At 46.9% G+C, this 22089-nt stretch overlaps 1 protein-coding gene across 4 annotated transcripts; it reads left to right on the top strand.

Annotated features, from left to right (window-relative positions):
• The first annotated feature begins 614 nt into the window (after positions 1-614).
• On the top strand, positions 615-20801 carry LOC135240671 (immunoglobulin-like domain-containing receptor 2). 4 transcript variants are annotated; one of them, XR_010325747.1, is made up of 11 exons: positions 617-772; positions 4478-4807; positions 9204-9323; positions 12212-12268; positions 14351-14497; positions 14905-15069; positions 15413-15526; positions 16201-16405; positions 17347-18082; positions 18895-19437; positions 19511-20801. XR_010325747.1 is itself a non-coding variant. In XM_064310481.1 (10 exons), the coding sequence occupies exons 1-10, from the start codon at positions 727-729 to the stop codon at positions 18928-18930; spliced, it is 1953 nt and encodes a 650-aa protein (XP_064166551.1). In that variant the 5' UTR covers positions 615-726; the 3' UTR covers positions 18931-20801. The 4 variants fall into 4 exon arrangements, 3 of the variants coding, with proteins under 3 accessions (XP_064166551.1, XP_064166550.1, XP_064166553.1); XM_064310481.1 differs by having other exon boundaries at positions 615-772; positions 17350-18082; positions 18895-20801; XM_064310480.1 differs by having other exon boundaries at positions 18895-20801.
• The last annotated feature ends 1288 nt before the right edge of the window (positions 20802-22089 follow it).

A 22089-nucleotide genomic window follows, 5' to 3' on the forward strand; every position in this document is an offset into this window, starting at 1 on the left:
TTGTTTTGTCTTGTGTTTTGAGTCCAGCGTTTTAAGAAAACTAATATTTGTGTAAGCAGTTGACAAAAAACGATTTGTCTAACTTGGTTTAGGAAATAGTTTTTCCTTTTGAAATGAAGTTTGTGAGTTAAAAGGCAATAAATAAATAAATAAATAAATAACCAGAGGAAACTACCTGTGTTATTTAGTGTCGTGTGAATAACCGTCACATTTCTTGACAAAGAATGTTCCATTCGACAATATTTTTCTTTTCCGTTTTACGCCCTTAAATTACGACTACTCTCTAATTCCATTGGTTCCGCTCCCTTTCATATCAAAGAATGCTAAAGTAGGTTTAATAAAAAAAACTTTTCCGCTTAACCTCAAATCCTATCTCCGTTCAGTCTACGCACCTACTACACGCACATTGCGTGGGGTTTGTGTTTGCTGTGACTTAAGTAACTGTTTGTATTTGCTCCGAATAATGAGTAATGCTATTTTTTTGTGCTTTAGCCTACGTTATAGCAATTTAGTTAACATACAAAGCGAAATTTGTTGTGTTTGTATGATGCCGTGTTTTGCGACAAAATCTGAGCACACCTGTCTCAGAGATGGTACATTCCCGTTACTTCTGGGGTTGACAGTTCCACTTGCTTATTCCCGTGTAGAGCGGTTTTAGGAATGAGGCAAAAGCAGGACGGAGTGGTTTGAAGGCCAGCTCCAAATGCCTACGTTATTACTGGAAAAATGGTTTTGTTACTGATACAGTGGATTCTCTTGGTCTTGGTTACAGGTATGTATTAAATTAGGCATGTGGTTTTGTCTTTTGTTGAAACGCGTAACAGGTTGTTCGATGCTGGTTAAAAACGAGTACGCTCGTGCTCTTGGTTTTATTATTAACCCCTCCTCTCTGCCACTTCTTTGACTGTTAAGATTCTTTTTCCCGTCTGTTTTATGGTTCGACCACTTAAATTTCCTTGGGCCAAACTGTGAAGGTAAATTAACAGGTTTGTGGGGGCCGGATAGGCGTCGAGATCTTACCACCTCGCTCATAAGAAAAAGAAAAGATTGTTCAGCTTTACTCCGCAATTACTCATGTTTTTAACATTGACAATATGGACTGTGCGTGCGTTCCCTTCGTTGTAGGCATAGTACCTTTCTTTGGCGTCATTTAAATGTTTGTTTTGAGAAGTTTTTATCCTATATTCTTTCAGTCCTTTTCTATACATCTTGTAGTTCTCTCTCTCTCTCTCTCTCTCTCTCACTCACTCTCACTCTCTCTTCCTACAATTCATAATCTGGGGCTCCGAGTTTTCCTTGAACCGAGGGGGGAGTTCAGCTGCTCTGGAGGTATGGGAGGTCAGAAGTGAGTTGAGGCACGAAGGGTGTGGGGTTCAGCGCTGTAGACCAACGGTCCAGCGTGGAAGCAGAATCTGCCCCGGTGGGCTGGGTGACTGCGAGTTTGCGGTTTCTTTTCTGCGCGAATGTGTGGATTTTTATGGGCCATTAAATTCTCTGCTGGTGCAAAGAACATAAAGTGCGATTAGTTGATAGGCTGTATTGGCAGTATGTTGATTATAGGCAGTAGCTTTTGTGAAACTAGCCAGTAGATTGCACTTAAGTTTAAGCACTAGTTTGAGTGTAGGTTCAGACAGAAGATTGGTTTAAGTACTGTACTAAAGTGGTTTGGTTTAGAAGTTAGTTTGGGGGTAGGATTAGACAGTAGTTTGGGTAAATGTAGACTTTAGTTTGAGTGCAGTTTTAGGAGTAGATCATGTAGCGGTCAGCAGTAGACTTAACATACCCAGTGCGTTGGGTTACAGGTTCAGGCTAGTGGATTGAACACAGCTGTGGCCAGTAGCGAGCCTGGGTTTCTGCTGTAGGTTTGCTGCATGTAAGCACTTGATTGAGTGTGGGTGAAGACAGTATAATGGGGGGGGGGGGGGGCTCCTATAAAACAGGTCCAGATTGAGGGGGTTTGGACCGGTGTGACTCTTGTTTAAATCAGGGTCTTAGTTTATCCTTGTGACGTGTGGTTTCCCATGGCGACCACGCCATCCTGCCCTGGCCTTCTCCCACCCCCTCCGCCCTGCATGGGCTGGGATGTTCCAAACGGTTCTTGTTTAAATTTGAAATAGCTGACCAAGCCGTCGCGCTTGGCTGAGGCCGGACGATGTAATCTGGTTGGTGGGGTGTCTTACGGCCTCCTCCCACCTCCCTTCCTCCTCCCCCTCCTGCTCCCGGGGCCTCTGCTGGGGAGGGGAAGGGAGGAGAGTTGGGGGGGGGGGCGGGGGCGGAGCTTTCTGAGCACCCCACTGGGGCGTGAACTAATGGCAAACAATGCGGCTCAGACAAAGGCGGGGGCGCTTGGAGGTATGTGAGTGAGCGGAGCGGAGCGGGGGTGTCCCAGGCCTTCCAGGCCGCCACCCCCCCAGCTCCCCCAGTTTATCAAGCGCTCGTCACCCATCAAACGCTGTCCTTTAAAAGGCCGTAAAGCAGGACCCTCGGACAGGCCCGGCTCCAGTGGGAGCTGCCCAGCTCTTTCCTGTTGTTTTCGTCTCTCCCGGGAAACGTCTGGAGAATGTTCCTGCCGCCGCCCCGCCCTCGCCGGAGGAGCCAACGTTCCTGCCCCCTCACCCTCTACCCCCCCCCTCCACACACACACCTCCCCCAGCGGGACGCTCTATGGGGGAGAGTAACTGTCCTCTCCATCCCCTATCTCCACCCAACCCTCATTCCACAAAACCTGGAGCTCAATCCACTGGCCAGTAATCTCCCACAGATGAGTCACTGTGCACTGCATACTCTCTCACACACACACACACACATACATACACACGCACGCACACACACACACACTCACGCTGGGGGTTACTCAGCATGCACAGATGTTTTAGGTGTGTGTGTTTTTAGATCAGGGTGTGTGTGGATTTACTCATCTCTCTCTGAGTGGCTGGGCCCAAGTGTTCTGTGAAGAGCAGGCACCAGTGTTTCTTGGCTTTGCATGCATTCCTCTGTTTGTTTTCTTACGTATTTGTTCATTTAAATTGGTCTGTCATTTATGTATTCAAATGATTGCATTAGTTTTGCGATCCCCTACCATTTAAAGTGTTTATTCTGTGAGACAGATCTTACTGTACTCACCTCAGGCACACGTAGCAGTTTAAAAACTCTTACTCACAGGTAGGGTTTAAAATGCAACCTACAATTTTACTGTTGTCTGAGTCAAGATGTTTTTTGCCCATCTGTTTTTGTTATGATTACCAGTCTTCAGGGGAGTGTAGGATTTTTTTGTAAGACGTAATGGGCAGTGAGGTACTGCTGTGTGTGTGTCATATGTGTACAGGTTTGGTATGTGCGTGACCTGTTCATGTGCGTTTTTGAGTACACGTATGCGGCTACATGCTTATATGTATGTACATTAATGGGTCTGTGGTCTGACACGATTTTTGTTGTTTTGGCTCTGCACTCCAGCATACTGCATTTGAAATAAATCCATGAACATGAGCAGTGTTGAAGTGCAGACTTTCGACTTTAATTAGAGTGTAATTTGTAGGATCCCTGTGGGAATCACAGCCCTGTGAGCGTGTGTCTCGGGCCAGCAGAAGTATGTGAGGAATGTGAATGCGGTGTATGAGTGATGACCCTGGATGTTGCCTCCTGGATCGCGCTGTTTGATTGCGGAAAACTCCGGAAGGATCTGGGAGACTCCCGGACAGACTCCTGCTGCGGTCGCAACACTGGCTCGCTAAAGCCCTTCAATGTAGCTGTGGACAAAAGAAGGACTGGCCTAGACACGTTAAAATTCACCCTCTGCCTCTCAACCTCTTCCCTCCATTTTTATTTCTCTTTAATTCAGTGGGCAGGATACAGGACCAGAGGTGGAAAGTCCAGGGTTCAGAAAGTGAAAGTAAAAGTCCTGCCATGTGTCTGTTCCACCCGTGAACTCAGCCAGCGGATTTCACGAATGGTGAAATAGTGGAACTGACTATACCCATGGCCCCAAGGTGGGGGGTGAAGGGGTGTGTGGGCTCAAAAGGCCTGGACCAAAAAGTTTTCTGTGGTCTCCAGTATTTTTAGGGGTCCCACAGAGACTGCATTTGTGCAGGGCCCAGAATTTTGTGCTGCTCTCCTGGTTCTACCTCCTGGCTGAACTGTGCTAATTGTGATTGGAACAAAATACTGGGGAGGGCTTTTACTTTCTGAACCTAGAATTTCCACAGTGGGCAGGACGTTTCTTAGAATGGGAATGTAAATGGTAAATGGACTGCATTTATATAGCGCTTTACAATTGATGCCTCTCATTCGCCAGAGCAGTTAGAGGTTAGGGGTTAGGTGTCTTGCTCAAGGACACTTCGACATGCCCAGGGCGGGGTTTGAACCGGCAACCCTCCGACTGCCAGACAATCGGTCTTACCTCCTGAGCTATATCGCCCCTATGTAAAAAGGATGTAAAATGGTCCTGACGGTGAGCTCTCTCTTCCTCTCCCTCTACCAGTGCACAGGTGCGACGGCGTCCAGGTGTCCGTGCGGGAGGACAGGAAGTTCGCCATGCTCTTCCAGGAAGTGACCCTTCAGTGCCAGTACTCCAGTCCCTCCACCCAGGTGCCCGTGGTGCAGTGGTGGTACAAGTCGTACTGTCAGGATCGCACCAAAGACTCGTTCACCCTCACCGAGCACCTGGGGATCAAGGGGTCCGAGCTGGGCGCCTCGTCCCACCTGGACTGCTCCGACTCCGCCCGCACCGTCCGCCCCGTGGCGTCGGGACAGGGGTCCTCCCTCACCCTCGCCGAGCACTACAAGGGCCGCGACATCGCCATCATCAACAGTACTGTCACTGTCTTTATTTCTGTGCTTGCTGTTGCTGCTGTTGTTGCTGTTGCTGCTGTTGTTGTTGTTGCCAGGCAAGTAGGATTCCTATCATTTCAATTGGCACAACCAAACCAAATATTTAATTATCCTTTGATAATGGGATACCCCTTGGGAAGATATTCCAAATGAACAAGGAACAGAAGGCTAGTAAATATCATATATATATATATATATATATATATAAACAATGGACGAATGTAATTATGGCAAAAGAGAATAATCTTTAATAAAAGTAAAAGCTCCATAATTCATAAAAATGGATTGGAACTGGACTGGTGGAATCGGCCTGGAAGTTAAAATGAATTTTAAGAGAAGCTGGAGTTAAGATTGATGTGGTTTATTAAATAATGACAAATGACACCTGGCGATACGGCGAGATTAGAAACCATATGCTCATATGCTTACAATACAAGTGCATGTGACCTCTTGGTTTTACCCAAAAAGAAGGCTGTAATAAGACATTAATCCCTTAGTGTCTCAAGGTAAAATGTGCACAACACAAGGAATCGCCCCCAACAAAAAAGGGAAAAAAATTATTCTTAAGTTTGCTTTTCCAGCTCTGCAACTCCACTCAGCTCTTCCACACTCCCGTCTTCACCAGTATTGCCCCCGACCAAAAGAGAAAAAAATTATTCTTAAGTTTGCTTTTCCAACTCTGCAGCTACGCTCAGCTCTTCCACACTCCTGTCTTCACCAGTTATATCCTCCTGAGACCCGGCTGTCCGTTTCTGTCTCCTGTGGTGGACATGAGTCTCTGGTTCTAACCTCTAGACCCACACATTCTACTGTGCTAATGAAACCCACACATTGATGGGACAGTCCATAAAAATGAGGCGAATTATGTTTTTGAAATTATTTTCACTGCAACACGTTTTTCAATCATCTAAGACACTTGTACGATGTCAAAAATTGATGTCAAGAAAATGAAAATACTTCAGCTGAGTCAGTAGGATATAAATACTTCAGGCCACAGGGAGCGGCTAAGCTGACTGAGGGGTGATGAGTCTGAGCTCTGATTGGGTCGGGCTCATTTGCGGCAGGGATAACCCGATATCTTTTCTAAAAAGGAACGTTGTTTTGAAAGCAGAGCTATGCACAATGATGGTTGAATTCAGGTAATTTAAGAACAGTTAATATTCTCCCATTTCTATTATGAGCTCAGGCCACTGGAAAATTACTTAACACCAAATGGGAAACACCAACAGTATGGTCAAAATATGGTATCAATATTTGATTTTAATGTGTAGTTTTTTAAAAAATCTGTAGGTATCTGTGTTCATATTTATATGGTTGCAATTAGAATAGGAAATTGAATGAATCTCTCTGTCCAAAGTGGAATCTGGGAGTCTTTTCAGACAGATTTTCCCACTCATTAATTAAATGGGTCACACACACAGCTCAAAGTGACCTACAGAAAATAACTTGCAGGAATGTTGAACTCCCATTCTGTCATCGGTTTACTTTGGCCAGTACATAGTGTGTGTGTGTGTGTGTGTGTGTGTGATTGTGTTTGTGTGCAAGTATGTGTGTGTTTGTGTATGTGTGTGTGTTTGTGTGCAAGTGTGTGTTTGTGTGTGAGTGTGTGTGTGTGTTTGTGTGATGTGTATGTGTGTGTGTGTATGTGTGTTTGTGTGTGTCTTTGTGTGTGTGTGTGTGTGTTGAATGAAGGGAGGAGTGTTGAGTGGCTCTTTGTGTAAAGCATGGTTCTGGTCTCTGCAGTGGGGATGAGGGCTTTGGAGGGTGATTTGGAGCGGATGGGTAGAGCAGACAGGGCTGAAGAGGCTCAGGGAAGAGCACAGATTCACATGCTGAAAAGAAAAGAGAGGAGGGAGGAACTGTTGTAGATTTGTTGAGCACTAGTGCCGGGCTCAGATTCATTGCCCTGGCATTGTCCCTTTTCAAACGGAGGATTTCGTTACACTCTCTGCGGTAAAAGAACTTTAAAAACAAGCTGGTCTGTTAATCGTGTTAATTGATGGTGTTTCCACTGTCCTGGGTTGTCCTAACACAGTTGCCCTGTTCAGGCTAGACCTGAGCTGAATATGAATGTGCGTGTGTGTGTGTGTGTGTGTGTGTGTGGTGTAGTGGTCAGTGCTGGTATTCAGAAAGTTTCACATTCACACATCCTGGAAGAAGTAGTTTATTGGAATGTGTTTTTTTTCGTATTTTAAGTCAGTGTCCTAGCACTCCATTGAGTTCAATTACCAATAGTGATGGTTACATCAGCATTAGAATCTTCAGTGAAGAACATTCTAATCACATATTTGTGATGTCACATCGTAAATGGTTACTGGCAAACGTGGTGGGTGGGCTGTGTGCCCGCAGATGTTATTCCATATGGAAGTTAGAGGCGTTGCCGGGCATGGCTGTTCATTGGCTCTCATCTTGATTGCGTAACACTCTGTGACCTGCAGTTTCCATGGCTACCACATCTTTCTATCACTGAAGTATCAGTCATTGGACTTCAGACTAGAAGCTTCTTACTGTTCTGAAGATGGTCAGTGTTGGTGTGCATAAATTATAAAAGTAAGTTGCAGTGGTAGTGTAGTGTATGAATTAGTTGTTGTTGGGTCAATATGGAAATTGTGTGAAATCCAGGGACTTTTTCTAGAAGTTGAATTTGGAACAGAGTTTTGGGTTAGACAGAGTCAGAAATGTTATTTTTACAATCTTGTCTCCCCGAGCCTGGAAGGGTTTCCATTGTGTTCTGCTTTTCCTGTTTCCTGAAATAGGAGTGTTTATTCTCTCCTTCACAAAGAACTGGCCTGCAGAGCCAAACCGCCAAACAGCCCCTTCCTCTCCTTTTCTGCATCAGTGTCTCCCCTCTAATGGCCTGGAAATTTCATACACATCAAATCTGTGTGAATCGAAGTATGAGAAATTACTTTGGGTTCCCTCCGGCAAAATGCTGCCAGTTCATTTCCATAGGGATTCAGAACATAGTTTCTTTATTAAACTACGGCTCCCAGCATGCAGCAGCACTGTGCATTGTGTAGCTCCTGTGAGAAATTGGATTACTAATGCAAAACCTTTTTTTAATGGTGTATTCACCATTTTAATTAAATTAATTCACAGCCAATTTGTGCTTTCTTTCATTTCTTTGTTGGCCAATGTCAAAACATTGGACACCCATTCCTAAAAATATATTGTATTCCTTCTCTCTCTTCTTCCTTGTTTGTACTTACTGAAGGACAAAATATGATGGAAGCAAGTTCATTGAGGTCATGTCCCTGCACAGTTTGGCAGATCACATTGGCAGCTACTGGATGTTTGATTCTGTTGCATTTCACAGTCATAGTTACTATGGCTTTAAAAAATGAAGCCATATTACCAAGAGTGATTCTTCCTTGGAGGTGTAGGTTAGTCTGATGCAGGCTGAAGGGGTGTTACAAGCAGGCAAACCTGCGTTAATTCATTTTGGAATGTTTTTTTTTTTCTTTTCTAAATTCTTAGTCAGTGTTCTAGAACTCCATTGCCTTCAGTTACCAGCAGTGCTTGTTACATCAGCATTAGAATGTTCCGGTAAGAACATTCTAATCACGTATTTGTGATCTCACGCCTTAAAGGGCTACGAGACAATAAGGCCTGAAATGAATAATATAATGAATAGAGTACTTTCACTGTTGTATTTAATGGTGTGCATCTTGCTTGTGCTGATGGGCTTTTCGGGGCTAATCCGGAGTAGGGAATCCGGTAGGGAATGTGGTGGTTAATTCCAGGCAGCCTTGCGGAACCTGATCCTCATCCTCACTGCAGCGTCATGCGCTGGTGCCGCCGAGCGCAGTCAGCACCAGCGCATGCAGAGAATGCGCTCAGTCCTGGAGCTTTTTACTGCATCCCCTGAGAACTGTGAATCTCTCACTCATGGGTTATTTCACACATTTATTGATTTGTTTTACGTTTTTGTTTGATGTAATGTGTATATGCTAGCTAGAAGTGCTGATTTAACAGAAAAAAGTGAAGACTCTTGGATTGCTCGGAGCACAAGAGAATCTCATATTCATTCCATTGGTGGAATGGAGGAGAAAACTATAGTAGTTCCTGCATTGTGTAATTCAAATTTAATGTTCTTTAGGAACTACATTTCCCAGAGGCACTGCTTCACTGACTGCTGCTGATGTGCTGTGTTCTTTGATTAGAATTACCTAAATTAAGATGAGTAGATTAATATCTGTTTATGATGATACGCTAGTTGAATTTCTGTTTGTGAGAGTACACTGTGCACATTAATGTGGATGTTCTATTTGTTGTTCTAAGTGTGCTGGCCTCTAACCACAGGTGTTAGAATGAAGCGAATCTCTTCTTCTCTTGCTAGAGATGACCTTAGACCCTTTCTCACTCTTCTTATGTAGAGGCCGACCTCCGTATTGGGCAGCTGCTGTGGGGGGACAGCGGCGTGTACTACTGCAAAGTGATCATCTCTGACGACGTTGAGGGCAAGAGCGAGGCCAAAGTGGAGTTACTGGTGCTGGGTAAGTCTGCGGGGGACGTGAACATTTCTCACAGCGAGTCCCTGCTCTTTTATCACATATGCAGACTGGGGATAAAAACTGACTTTGGAAAAAAACTTTTTTGCTCATTCAGATCTGTAGATTCTGTTCAGTCCACATGTTTAGTTTACATACTTCAGGCTTGCGTGTGTGTGTGTGTGTGTTGCAGAGTAAGTGTCTTTATCCTTGGAGAGTGTGTGTAACATTCACATCCCTAAGAGCACCTACAAGCGTTGCCATGGCGACGGCTGAGTGGCAGCCGTGTTGAGATCTGGGCCTTTGATCCCCTGTGAGTGGGCCTATTGTTGAGGAGGCTGTTTCTCGGGGAGTTTCTGGCCGGCTGACCCATTCCGTCGCCGGGCCTGGTGGGCCTGCTGTCTGCCTGGCCACTAAACACGCTGATATACTCGCAGGGCTGTGGTGTGTGTTAAAGGTTCTCCTCAATAATCCAAGTGTTATTTCTCTCTCTCTCTCTCTCTCTCTCTCTCTCTCTCTCTCTCATTGTAGCTATGTCATGTCAGGTTAAGAACTGGCTGCCAATTTGCAAACTCTGCAGTGCGAGTCACTTCTTAAGCTGTTCCCATGGCAACAGACATGTTGAAAGAGGTCTGGAGGAGGGTAATGAAAGACAGCGAGGGAGAAAGAGAGGGAGAGAGCGGGGGAGAGGACTATGCTGTGTCTGTACTGAAGCAACAATATTAACTGATGAATAATCCTTCCTTTTTTTGTTCTGGCTGGCCGGTTATTTTTTGTTCAACGCTGAACTTCCTTGAGACATGCGTTCATAAATCAAGCATCAATTTTCAGTTTACGCATGATATAAATGCTGGAAAGCCTGATAAATACTGGAAGCATACTATATGTTAACCTGCATGTATCATAGACAAGCTTGTCGAACAATAAGTTTTCCTTACGCGTACAAAAGCTTTAATTTATTAACTTCCTCATTTTTAATTGCCTGATTCACCTTTCCAGCTCTGTTCATAAATACGAACATTTGTACTCAAGAAACTGTTTTAATTCGTACTTAAATAAACTAATGCATGTTATGTGTACAAAGTATACAGAGACAGAGAGAGTGTGAGAGAGAGAGAGAGAGAGCGCTAGGGACAGAGACAGAGATGGGGGAGAGGGAGTTAAAAGCATGCATTATACAGAAAATGAAAGTAGAGGCTGCATCGGAAGGTGTGAGAGACTGGGGTGTGCTTTAAGTGCTGAACCAGGCCTCCCCCTTGGTCGAGTAATGAGAACGTAATTACCCGAAGGGAGGGATAGACAGACGAAGAGATAGAGAGAAGCTGTCTGTGCTGATGTTTGTATGAGAAAAGGGGTTTTATCACACTCTCTGCGCAATCTGGCAGTTAGCCTGGCTGGAGTAGGAGAGGAATGACTCACAGTTTATTTGATAGGGTTTTGAAAAAAAAAGAAACAGTGAGAGACACACAGAGAGACGAGGCTGATCAGAGATTCCCTCCGTTGTATTGTGAAGAACGGGGCTGATCTCGCATTGAGCAGCCTCTTCCCTGCGGTCTTGGAGAAGGCGCTGTCTTCAGTCACCGTGTCCGCCCTGGCCAGTGGAGCCTGCGGCCAATCCCGGTGGAGAATGCCGGAAGCCTGCGTGGACTTCCTGTTGTTAGTCAGTTCCTGTTCTGGGTTAGTTTGCAAAAGCAGTGACCGTTGTGTGGGTTGTGTGTGTGTGTGTGTGTGTGTGTGTGTGTGTGTGTGTGTGTGTTTTCTATGGGGCGTGTAAACCCTCAGAAATATGGCACCCCGGCTAAAATTAGCAGTTGGTGAATAACCGTTTGACCTCTGACCTTTACTGCTGCCCCTATGTGTGTGGGAACATTGAGGTATAAATGCAGAGCATGCGGTGTGGGGGGGGGGGGGGGCTCCAGAGGGCTAGCGCCCGTGGGACTTCAGCGGCTGGAGGTATCTCTGCTCTGGCGCGTGAAGAATAGCGCGGGAGCGCTCACTGCGCTTGTGTGAGATTGCAGCCCACGGCAAGTGGCTAGGAAAAAAAGTGCGCCGCGAAGCACATTGTGGTACAGACTGTACTATTAGCGGCTCCTGACTGCGGGCGTCTATCTGTTGTCAGTCTTGAGGCTGCAGACTGGATGCAAACCTTACTGTGAACATACAAGTCATTCACAAATAACCCTGTAACCCTATTTTTGTAATTAATGTGAGCTCACGGTTTAATTCTGGTGTCATGCAGTCACTGGTGTGGGTTATAAAATGCATGGTTTTCTATGAATTGTAGCTCAACAATATTTTTTTCTGTGGTGGGTTGCGACCTGCTGAGGGCATTTTCCCATGTGCAACGCAAATACGCATTTTTACATTTGGCTACGTCGTTCTGGTTCTTTTAAATGATGAGTCTCTCTTGTGAACACGTATTCCTCTTTAGCAGATCTGTAACAGGCTGTAATTACTCTGTCTGATGTTGTCAGAGAGCAGCTGCAGAATGAGTTTGTAGTAACCCACTCTCAGACAATGAAACTGCTGGGCGGTTTTCATGCTGTGAAACCGTGAAGGGTCGCCTGTATCCTCTCTTGCTCTGTGCGAAAGTCATTTCATCATATCTTTGCTAACCCGACAGAAGAGCCAGAGACTACATTTTCAGCACCGTGAAAATGATACCATATTGGAAATTGGTTCTAATATTTGTTCGTATAACTTGAACAAATAATATTGAATCCGTATTCAGTTACGGATTTGTCTTTATGGTTCTTCTGTCTGTGTGGCCGTCTGCATGCAGCTATGTCGGTCTGTCCATTTCTACTCCTCGGCCCTGACCCCTGACCCCTGAACTCTAACCCCGCTGCCCTCACCGCCTGTCCTGTCCTTTACCTCTGCTCTTCTCTTTCCAGGTAAGACAGGTGCGCTGGACGATCTCCTGCCTGAGTTCGATGTGGAGATCATGCCAGGTACGGGTTTGTCCTCACCTGTCTCATCCCTTTTTTCGCTATCCTAACCCTTCCCCCTCCTCTCTCTCTCTCTATCTGACTGGCTTCTAACCGCCACACTCAAACCAGCCAATCAGAGGAGTCGTCATTCTCACTTCTCTCGTGCAGAGTTGTTAGTCCCCCAGGGATCAGAAAGTAAAAGTCCTGCCGTACGTTTCTTCCACCCAATAACTCAGCCAGCCGATTTCTCTAATTAGTTCTGCCTCTCGGCTGGACAATTGAGCCAGTGAGCAAATCCAGGTGACTGGAACAAGATTACTGGGGATGGACTTTTACTTTCTGAACCTGGATTTTCCAGCCTCTGCCCTCAAGTTGCTTCATGGCCGCATTAACCAGGGATGTGGTTACAGCAATAACTCTGTGCACTGGTGCATCTGTGGTGCAGGAGCATGCTGGGGGTTTTGATTAAAGCAGTAACTCAGTGGAGCTTTGTGTGTGTGTGTGTGTGTGTGTGTGTGTGTGTGACGTGGACAGCCACTGGGATGCAATTACAGCCGTGACTCACTGAAGTGGTCGGCTGATCATTTGCATCCTGTCTAAGGGAGAAGGCTATCATTAGAGCTGCTGATGTTGCGATTAATGGGCGGGTCTGCATTAAAGTGCAGATACAATCGGGCCCTTCCACTAGCTGTGGATAACCCTTTCCGGCAGCGTCCGATGAGGAGGAGGAGGAGGAGGAGGAGTAGTCGTGAGCGTACTTACTGTTCGGATTCTGCACCGTGGGCAGGGGCTGAACTCTTTGCTTTCTCCGGGCTGCTAGAAGGTCAGAGAGGACTGTGACAGATCGGTGCCGACAGTCTGTTGCTTGTTCATCTCAAAGGGAACATGAAAGGATCTTTGATGTTCTGCTTGGGTGTCCACCCGCCCATTAAGGCTACTCTAAGACGGCCTTGTTGTCACGCGCAGGCATCGACCCTGTGTGCAGCCCCGTTCGCTGCTGCTGTTGCTCTTTAGCACCTATCAGATGCGATTACCCAGAGCGGCTGTTCAGCCAGTGTTTTTAATAGTCCATTTATACACAGCGGGATATTTTACTGAAGAAATTCAGGTAAGTGCGTTGCTCAGGGGTACAACAGCCACGTTCCAGCTGGGATTCAAGCCCACGACCTTTCAGTCACGAGCCCAGTTTCCTAACCAGAACACTACTTCACCGTTACATGGCAGAATCAGTGCGAGCGGTTGTTGTTTTCACTGTCTGTGAGCGCGATGGTGGCTTGGCACTGTGCATGAGAGGAGTCATTGTTTTCCACAGTCTGTCTGGAGCGGTGATTACTTGACCTCAGGATGTACTCATACTGTCTGTGATGTCATTAGTGTTTCAAAGGTTCCCAGTCCTGCACAAATACCACCCCAGCTTATTATCGGCACGCTGGCCAGCCACTGGGGGTATTTATGTCCTGTATTCCTCAATCCTCGCCCCTGTTCTGTTTACGGACCCTGATTTCGCAGCCATTGCTCTGTCGACAGGTACATGGGAGCAGAGCCAGCCCTGGGGTTTTTTGTCATCCTGAACAAAGAAAAAAAAACTAATTGTGTGGCCCAGGGGAGGTTGTGGCTCTAAACGACACCATAGAGTGTTCATGCGAGCGGCCGGCTCTGCTTGCATGCAACAAAAGATGGAAGCTATGTTCTGTGCTGTTATCCCTTTCACACAGGGTTGTGCTTGTGTTTGCATATACCCTAATACAGGGCTGCCCAACCCTGTTCTTTGAGATCTACTGTCTTGTAGGTTTTCATTTCAACCCTAATTTGGTGCATCGGATTTTACTAACCAGCAGCTCAACGAGATCTCTAGCTGTTGAATGAGGTGTGTTGTGTTGGGGTTAGAGTGAAAACCTACAGGACTGTTGGATCTCTAGCCATTGGATGAGGTGTGCTTTGGTAGGGTTGGAGTGGAAGCCTACAGGATTGTACATCTCTAGCCGTTGAATGAGATGTGCTTTGTTAGGCTTAAAATGAAAACCTACTGGATGGCAGATCTCCATGAACAGGGTTGGGCAGCCCGGCCCTAATATACTCTGATAGTCCGTGTCTCTCCTGCAGAGTGGGTGTTTGTGAGCGTGGTGATCCTGGGCAGCCTGTCCTTCATCCTGCTGGTGGGGATCTGCTGGTGCCAGTGCTGCCCCTACTCCTGCTGCTGCTACGTGCCCTGCTGCTGCTGCCCCGATACCTGCTGCTGCCCCCGCCACTGTGAGTACACCCCCGGCCCCGCACTGACCTTTCTGGGGGACACGTGCTCAAAGTATAAATGGGTACAGTAGGTTTTGCTGTAGTTGAAAGGGACCTTTTGCTGTTTGAGGGCAGGGGGTATATGCTTCAGCATATGCTGGTGTCTATCTGTGCATGTGGCAGAAGTACATATAGACACACACACACACACACACACTCTTACACACATGCATGCACACACAGACACACACACACACACTCACACACACGCACACACACATACCCATGCACATTCTTTCTCACACACACACTAACACATGTACCCATCTGTACACATATACACCAACACACGTTCTGTGACACACTCAGGCCCCAGTGCTTAATGAATGAGATGTTTATTTTTTGGGTTTTCCGTTTCTTTCCTTCAGTGTACGAGGCAGGGAAGGCGGCGAAGGCCAGCCAATATTATCCCACGGGCATGTATCCCCCCTACTACATCCCCGGAGTCACCACCATGGTCCCTGTCGCCCCCTCCACCATCTTGGAGCCCAAGGTCTCAGCCACTCCTCCCATGGAGAACAGTGTTCCAGGAGGTGAGTCCTGATCCCCAGGGGGGTCAGCATGCACGAGCGCTCATGCCCTGAGGGCCGTTATCCCATCAGGCTTTGCTGGATTACAGGCAGCAAGGGATTGTGGGAAAATTATTTGGCAGTCCTTGCTCAAAAATAGCTGTTTTTCACCTGAAGAACAGATTTACTGGTGTAGACAGAGAATGGCATGGCATGCGTGGCAAGCATGTAGAAGTCATGGAGACTTGGGAACTTGGGAACATACTGTAGAGAACTGTTTTTCAGAAGTACATGATGCATGGGTGTGTGTCTTTTCTGAGTGTGCGTGTGTGAGACGGAACTCATGAGTGCTGTCTGTCCCCTGCAGTGCACAGTGGGTACCGACTCCCGGCCAATAAGGATCAGGACTCCATGAAGATCGTGTACCACGTAGAGAAGGAGCTCGCGCAGTTTGACCCCGCCCACAGGTCCTGCCACCAATGTAAGCCCCTCAGAGCCACTTCACTTCGAGTCAGTGTGATCCACAGTCACTATCACTGTCTGCGTGTGTGTGTGTGTGTGTGTGTGTGTGCGCCTGCCTCTGTGTATGTGTGTGTCTGCGTACGTGTGCGGTGTGTGGATTGTTTGGATCCTGGAGAGAATTATGACCTTCATTGCCAGTGCTCTGTGTTCCAGTGTCTACAGTCTGACCTCCGTGTGTAAACACTGCCCTCACTGTAATTCCAAGCCTCACCACGGAGACACAGCCATTGAATCGTAGTCCAGAGGTCCATGACATTTACACTCCCACAGTCTGCACCTGCTTAGTGCAGACGAACGGCAGCAAGTGTAGTACTTTGTTGCTTTTTACAGGTTTCAAAATACTCGCTAACTTTTGACTACACATTCTAAAGAGGAAGAGGGCGATGTCAGGCTGACCTGTGCCTGTGAGGACAGGGCCCCGTTCCATGGCTCATTTCTCCTGGCTCACTTTCTCTCCTGACAACGGTTTTTGGGGTGATCTGACCAATCACAGCTAAGAGTGTACTCTCTCCAGGCAAACAGAGTTTGGGGGGGGGGGGGTAGGGCTGGGGTTGCAGCAAAATGTACATGATGACACAGGTGACACTGTTGGTAAGTTGACCTGGTCTCCACGGCGACGTCGTGTCCCCGCAGCCAGCAGCATGTCGGAGCTGAGCTCGCTCCACGAGGGCGACTCGGACTTCCGCCAGTCCTACCGCCAGGTCCAGAGGAAGGCCCTGCCCGCCATCTCTGACCACGACGGCCAGCTGGACGACTTCCGCGCCACCTCGTCCTCCCAAGCCCGCCGCTCCACGCGCCCCCTTCACCGTGGCAACCGAGAGGACGATCCGCAGAGCAGGTACCTGGGAAAGCCAGAGGGCCACGAGGTTCAGACAGGACTGAGGGTCTTTACCCATTTAAGCCTTATTTATGGAGTCATTTAACCCTTATTTAAAGAGTAAGCATTTTTGTTAGTGTAAAGTGGAAATAGTACAAATAAAAATCACAGTCATTTGTATTGCTGTCTGATCTCTCGAATTAATAACTATTAATGATATCTGTCCATTAGTTGGAAGTCAGAACAAATTATATTTTTAATTTAACGAAGGAAGCTTTGGGAAACTGCAGCAGCGTTGTGTGTTTTGCCTGGATTTCATACGTGTACAGAAGTATACGTGTGTCCAGTAGTGTGTGTATGTGTGTGTGTGTGTGTGAGCGCACTGTGTGCATTTGTGAGCACACTGTGTGTGTCTGTGTGTGTCTGTGTGAATTTGTCAGTGCACTGTGTGTATTTGTGCGCACACTGTGTATGTGTGTGTGTGTGTGTGTGAATTTGTGAGTGCACTGTGTGTATTTGTGAGCACACTGTGTGTGTGTGTGTATTTGTGAGCACACGGTGTGTATTTGTGAGCACACAGTGTGTATTTGTGAGCGCACTTTGCGTGTGTGTGTGTGTGTGTGTGTGTGTGTGTGTGTGTGTATTTGTGAGCACACTGTGTGTATTTGTGAGCCCACGGTGTGTATTTGTGAGCGCACAGTGTGTATTTGTGAGCGCACTGTGTGTATTTGTGAGCGCACTGTGCGTGTGTGTGTGTATGTATTTGTGAGCGCACAGTGTGTATTTGTGAGGGCACGGTGTGTATTTGTGAGCGCACGGAGTGTATTTGTGAGCGCACAGTGTGTGTTTGTGAGCGCACTGTGTGTATTTGTAAGCGCACTGTGTGTATTTGTGAGCGCACTGTGTGTGTGTGTATATGTGTGCGTCGGGCGGGTCTGAACGTGTCTGTGCTGTCGGGGCAGCAGGTGGAACCCGCGCTCGGAGCACCTGCAGAGGAAGGTGTTCCGCGCCAGCAGCCACACGGGCTCTCTGGACGAGCTGGAGGAGTTTGCGCACACCTACAACCACCGGGGGCGCCGCGGAGACTTTCGGGACCCGCGGCGGGACTACGACCTGGAGCTGCAGGAGCGCGAGCACAACCCCCCCTTCCGGGACGGGCCGCATCGCTACGGCGACAAGGAGGATCCCGAGGCCTGGCTGGAGCGGCAGCAGTCGGATCACTACAGGAAGGAGCGGGAGCGGGAGCGGGAGCGGGAACGGGAGCGGGACCGAGACCGCGAGCGGGATGGGGACTGGAGCCGCCCCCCGCCCTCGCCCCGTAAGCGCCGCGACACGGGCGACAGCGAGCGCGGCGCCCCCCGAAACGGCCGGGGGGGGCCGGCGTACGATGACGCCTTCCTCAGCAGCGTGCTGGAGCGCAAGGCGCGTGGGCGGGGCGGGCGGGGCGAGGAGGACAGTTTCCATAGCGACACGCCCTCCAAGGCCAGCTCCAAGAAGGGCAGCGACTGCTACCCCAGCCGGTCGCCTAGCAACCGGCCGGAGGAGGAGGACCCACTGCCCCCCTACTGCGAAATTGTGGCGGAGCGGCACCGGACCGCCGAGCCTGTTCCCCGCCCCTTCTCCTACACCCGTCCCAACCCGGGCGCGTCCCACACCATGCAGGAGCACAGGGAGGAGCGGGAGAAACCCCGAAAAGTGGTGAGTTACCTGTAGGAAGTCGCACCCGCTCAGTGTTAAGTGAATTGCAGAGGACACATGTTGTGGCCTACAGTGGACAGAACAGTCATAAGAAACCATGCAATAACTGAACTCCAGCATGGAGAATACAGATCAATAGGAAGATGCTGTTTCTGATCGAATAAGCTGGACTTATTACCAGTTTGAATTGTGTATATACTTTGTGCGCAAGCTTTAAGGTAATTTATGTGCTAATTTGAAAAACAAATTATTTTAGCCTTTGATTGTGTCACTGTGTATTAATTTTGCTCAGAGCCTTAGCTGATATTTTTTGTTGATTTTGGTTTATAAATTTTATGCATTTTAATATATAGTAAGGAGGAAATGAGAATGAAACATTAAATTAATCAAAAATCTAATCAATTTGACTTTATTAAATTATGTTATTATGTGTTGCAGCTGGATGCAAAACCATATTTAACGTAATTATTATATTTAAGTGTGTTTCTCTTTTTAATGGATGGATACTTTTTTATTAAAATGTCTCCAGTTTAGTGTTAATCACTTCCTGAGTCAGTCAGGGTCAGGCTCAGTGTGTAATTCTGGTCTCAGCTTAGTGACCTCACTGACAGAGCTCACTAACAGCACATGAGATGCATGATCGCTATGGATTGTCACACTATTCCAGGCAGACCTGACTAATCAAACACACATGCTGCATGATTGCTATGGTTTCTCACGCTGTCCTCCCGGCAGACCTGACTAACAGAAGAATGATGGCGGCGTTGCTGAGGTGCACTTTACTAACATGGCCTCTGGTGTTTTTTTAACAGAACACTCTTCTAAGCAGAGATTCTCTCATAGTGTGAGCTCCGGAGAGCAGGAGACCCACAGAGCAAACTGGACATGCAGCAAGTATCAATCAACAGACTGCTCAGGCATTACGTGTCAATCAAAACAATGTGAAGAAGCACTACAAATTAATTTTACAAACTGACTGGACAAACCTCATGCATCAGTCATTAAGTACATGGACAATGGACATGGTTTTAGGGCTAATGTACTTCCTTCTTCAGGAGAATATACGAACCTCTGTCTGTGATCCTGCCCTATCGGCGTCTGCTTATGAACACTACCGTTACAATCTCTGCAGCCTGAGATCTGTTTACATTATTGCCTGGAATTTTCCCAGAGTTCATTGTCCAGCAGGAAGTGGGCAGTGTGATGGGTAGTGTAGTCTAGTGCCAAAAGGTATAGTGTCCAAGTGGTCTAATGTCAAAAGACAAAAAAAGTGTATGCTTTTGCAGCCAAAAGACTGAAATGAGTGTGGTTTTGTAGCCAAAAGACTGAAAATAGCGTATGAGTGTGATTTTTTTGTCAGAAGACAGAAGAGAGGGTGAGTCATTTTGCGTCAAAAGACGGAAAATAGTGTATGAGTGTGGTTTTAAGACAGAAGAGAGAAGAGTGTATGAGTGTGGTTTTGTGCCAAAAGACATAAAACTGTGTGAGTGTGGTTTTAAGGGGGAAGAGAGAAGAGTGTACGAGTGTGGTTTGTTGTCAGAAGACAAAAAAGTGTGTGACTGTGGTTCTGTGACAGAAGACAGAATAGAGTATATGAGTGAGGTTTGTTATCAGAAGACAGCTGTACAGCTGTAATATTAACAGAGCGATAGAAACAGAGATAAGAGATGATAATGTAGCAAAAGGGAGGAGACTCCAGCAAGGAGGTCCCTGCACTTTCATGAAATTTGAATCTTAACAGTCACAGAAGGCAGTGTCAGTGTTACTCCTCACCCTAGGTGTCTTTGGGGGGGGGGGGGTGGTTGTCTGAAGTTTCTTTCCCCACCCTGTTACCCCCCAAAAGCCCTGGAGCCTGTCACAGGGCTGTGAATGAAGGTGCTCTTCACCTAATGCCGTCCCTGCCTGCCTCTGCACTATAACCCTCTGACTGCATGAAAGCCAGCAGCACAGTGTTATGCACTCTCCGTGATGTCACTGCTTGACCCCGTCAGACTCCTCCCACTGTTCGCCCACGTTCAGCCAACTGTGAGGGAGGGATTCTAGAAATTACTCTATGTTGGGAAAAAATATGAGAAAGGGCCTCTAGAGGGCCCCTGGACCCAGTAGTGCCTGGGGAAGCTTTCCCTTTTAGACCTTCTTAACTCCACCCCTGATCCAACCTTCAATACACTACATTACATCACATTACATTATATTTTGGCATGTAGCAGATGCCCTTATCCAGGGCGGATTACACATATTACACGTCCATTCCATTTATATTGTTAGATATTTTTACTAAAGTGATACAGGTTAAGTACCGTGATCAATGGTACAATGGCAGCACCCCAGCTGGGTAATGGACCTGTGACCTTTGCATACAAGCTCAGTTTCCGGACTGTTCTACTACACTACCCTCACCCCCCCCCCCCCCCGCACCCCTTCCCCCCTTCACGCCTCCATGTGCCCCGCTGACCCTCCTGTGGACACAACAGAAATCGTGTTAATCCAATGTTAGTATTGCAAATACTGATTCAGATCCCTCAATAGCCTGGCCCTAATACAGTATAAATGTATTCCCCTTCTGTGTTTGTATTATAAGTTATTGTGCAAGACTTGCTAAGGCACCAAGCGGAACATTTGTTTGACCGTAAATTCTTCATACACCTTGCTGTATTTCACTTTTTTATAAATGTCCTCATTGTTTTGGTTTTGATATAAACATTGTCTTCAATACAAAGCCATGCGTTGCCGTTTGTGATTATTGTTTGCATATTTGTGTGTGTGTGCGTGTGTGTGTGTGTTTGTGTGCTTGTGTGTGTCCATTAGATTAGGCTGTATTAACCTGTGTTTTTAATCTCCCTTCTTATCAGAATAAACTGGTGTCCAAACAATGTACTGATGCATTACACACACCTATATGCACTTCACTCTTACACTTTGTACTCCACGCTAATCCTCCACACCCGCGAACTTTAGACACATCAACTTCGTAAAGCTAAATGAACACAGACTTACACTTACAGTGCTACAGCACATACAGACTTACAATTCACACAAACTCAATATATGCACTTTATACACACACACCTATTCTATACTAGCTGTGCGTGCATTCGTTAATATTAATTCTACTACATGCAGTCAACACTAGCAAACCAAAGTGCACCTTATAAGCTGCAAAGGCTCAGTAGTGGAGGTCATGTACATTTTGAACTGCTAGGTCCCTGATGCTCAAATCATGGTCCTCAAGGGCCTAAGAACTGCTGGTTTTCCACCCTCCCTCTACCTGGGGGTCAAGTGTGCAGACAGCCTGGCCAGTCAGGAGCTGTAATTCTTGTTAATTACCTGGGAGAAAGGAAAAGCAGGGCCGGATTTTGATTCAGTGATATCCGTGTGCTAGGTTCACGAAAATACACAGCAGCCCGGTGAGAACAAGCCAGAATATAGACAGAAGGGTGGAAGTCTGGGTTGAGAGAAGTTTTGGCCTAAACGGACTAGGTTAGCTTATTTTGGCCCTATTTTCCTTCAGGTTTTACCCGGATATTAGCTTGGCTATGTTCTAGCTGGCTAGGAAACTTTCACTTTTCAACCAAATCTAGCCAGGGTTTTCACTACATTAAATGCCATCTAGATGTTCAGTGAAAACCCAGGTATTTGGCCTTGGCCACAGATAAAGAAGGGAAGCACAAGTAAAGAAGAATGAGAGGATGGAAAACAAAAAGACACAACATTTTAAATGGTTCAGTATAATGCCAGGATTTTCAGGCTAGTCATACACTAGGAGTGATAGATCAAGCTTGTCTGACTTCATCTTCTGTTTCCTGTCCTCTTGTGTCACTTCCTGCGTGTAATTCCCTTTTCCTCCAGGTGATTCCGGCAAGCAACAGGAATGTTCTATGTGTGTATGTGTCTGTGCGCAAGTTTGCATGTACGAGCGTGTGTGTGTGTGTGTGTGTGTGTGTGCACATGTACGTGCATTTGTGCATGTGTGTGTGTGTGTGTGTGTGAAAAGTACTCCTGAAAAT

Source organism: Anguilla rostrata, chromosome 15 (assembly GCF_018555375.3).
Source record: "Anguilla rostrata isolate EN2019 chromosome 15, ASM1855537v3, whole genome shotgun sequence".
Classification (NCBI taxonomy): Eukaryota; Metazoa; Chordata; class Actinopteri; order Anguilliformes; family Anguillidae; genus Anguilla; species Anguilla rostrata.

What these genes read in the sequence shown, in the direction of transcription:
- LOC135240671 (XM_064310480.1), top strand. Translation starts at nt 727, where the DNA reads ATGGTTTTGTTACTGATACAGTGGATTCTCTTGGTCTTGGTTACAG. An exon ending in TCTCTTGGTCTTGGTTACAG is followed by an intron (nt 773 to 4,477) that starts GTATGTATTAAA and finishes TCCCTCTACCAG; the next exon opens with TGCACAGGTGCGACGGCGTC. An exon ending in CCACAGGTCCTGCCACCAAT is followed by an intron (nt 15,527 to 16,200) that starts GTAAGCCCCTCA and finishes GTGTCCCCGCAG; the next exon opens with CCAGCAGCATGTCGGAGCTG.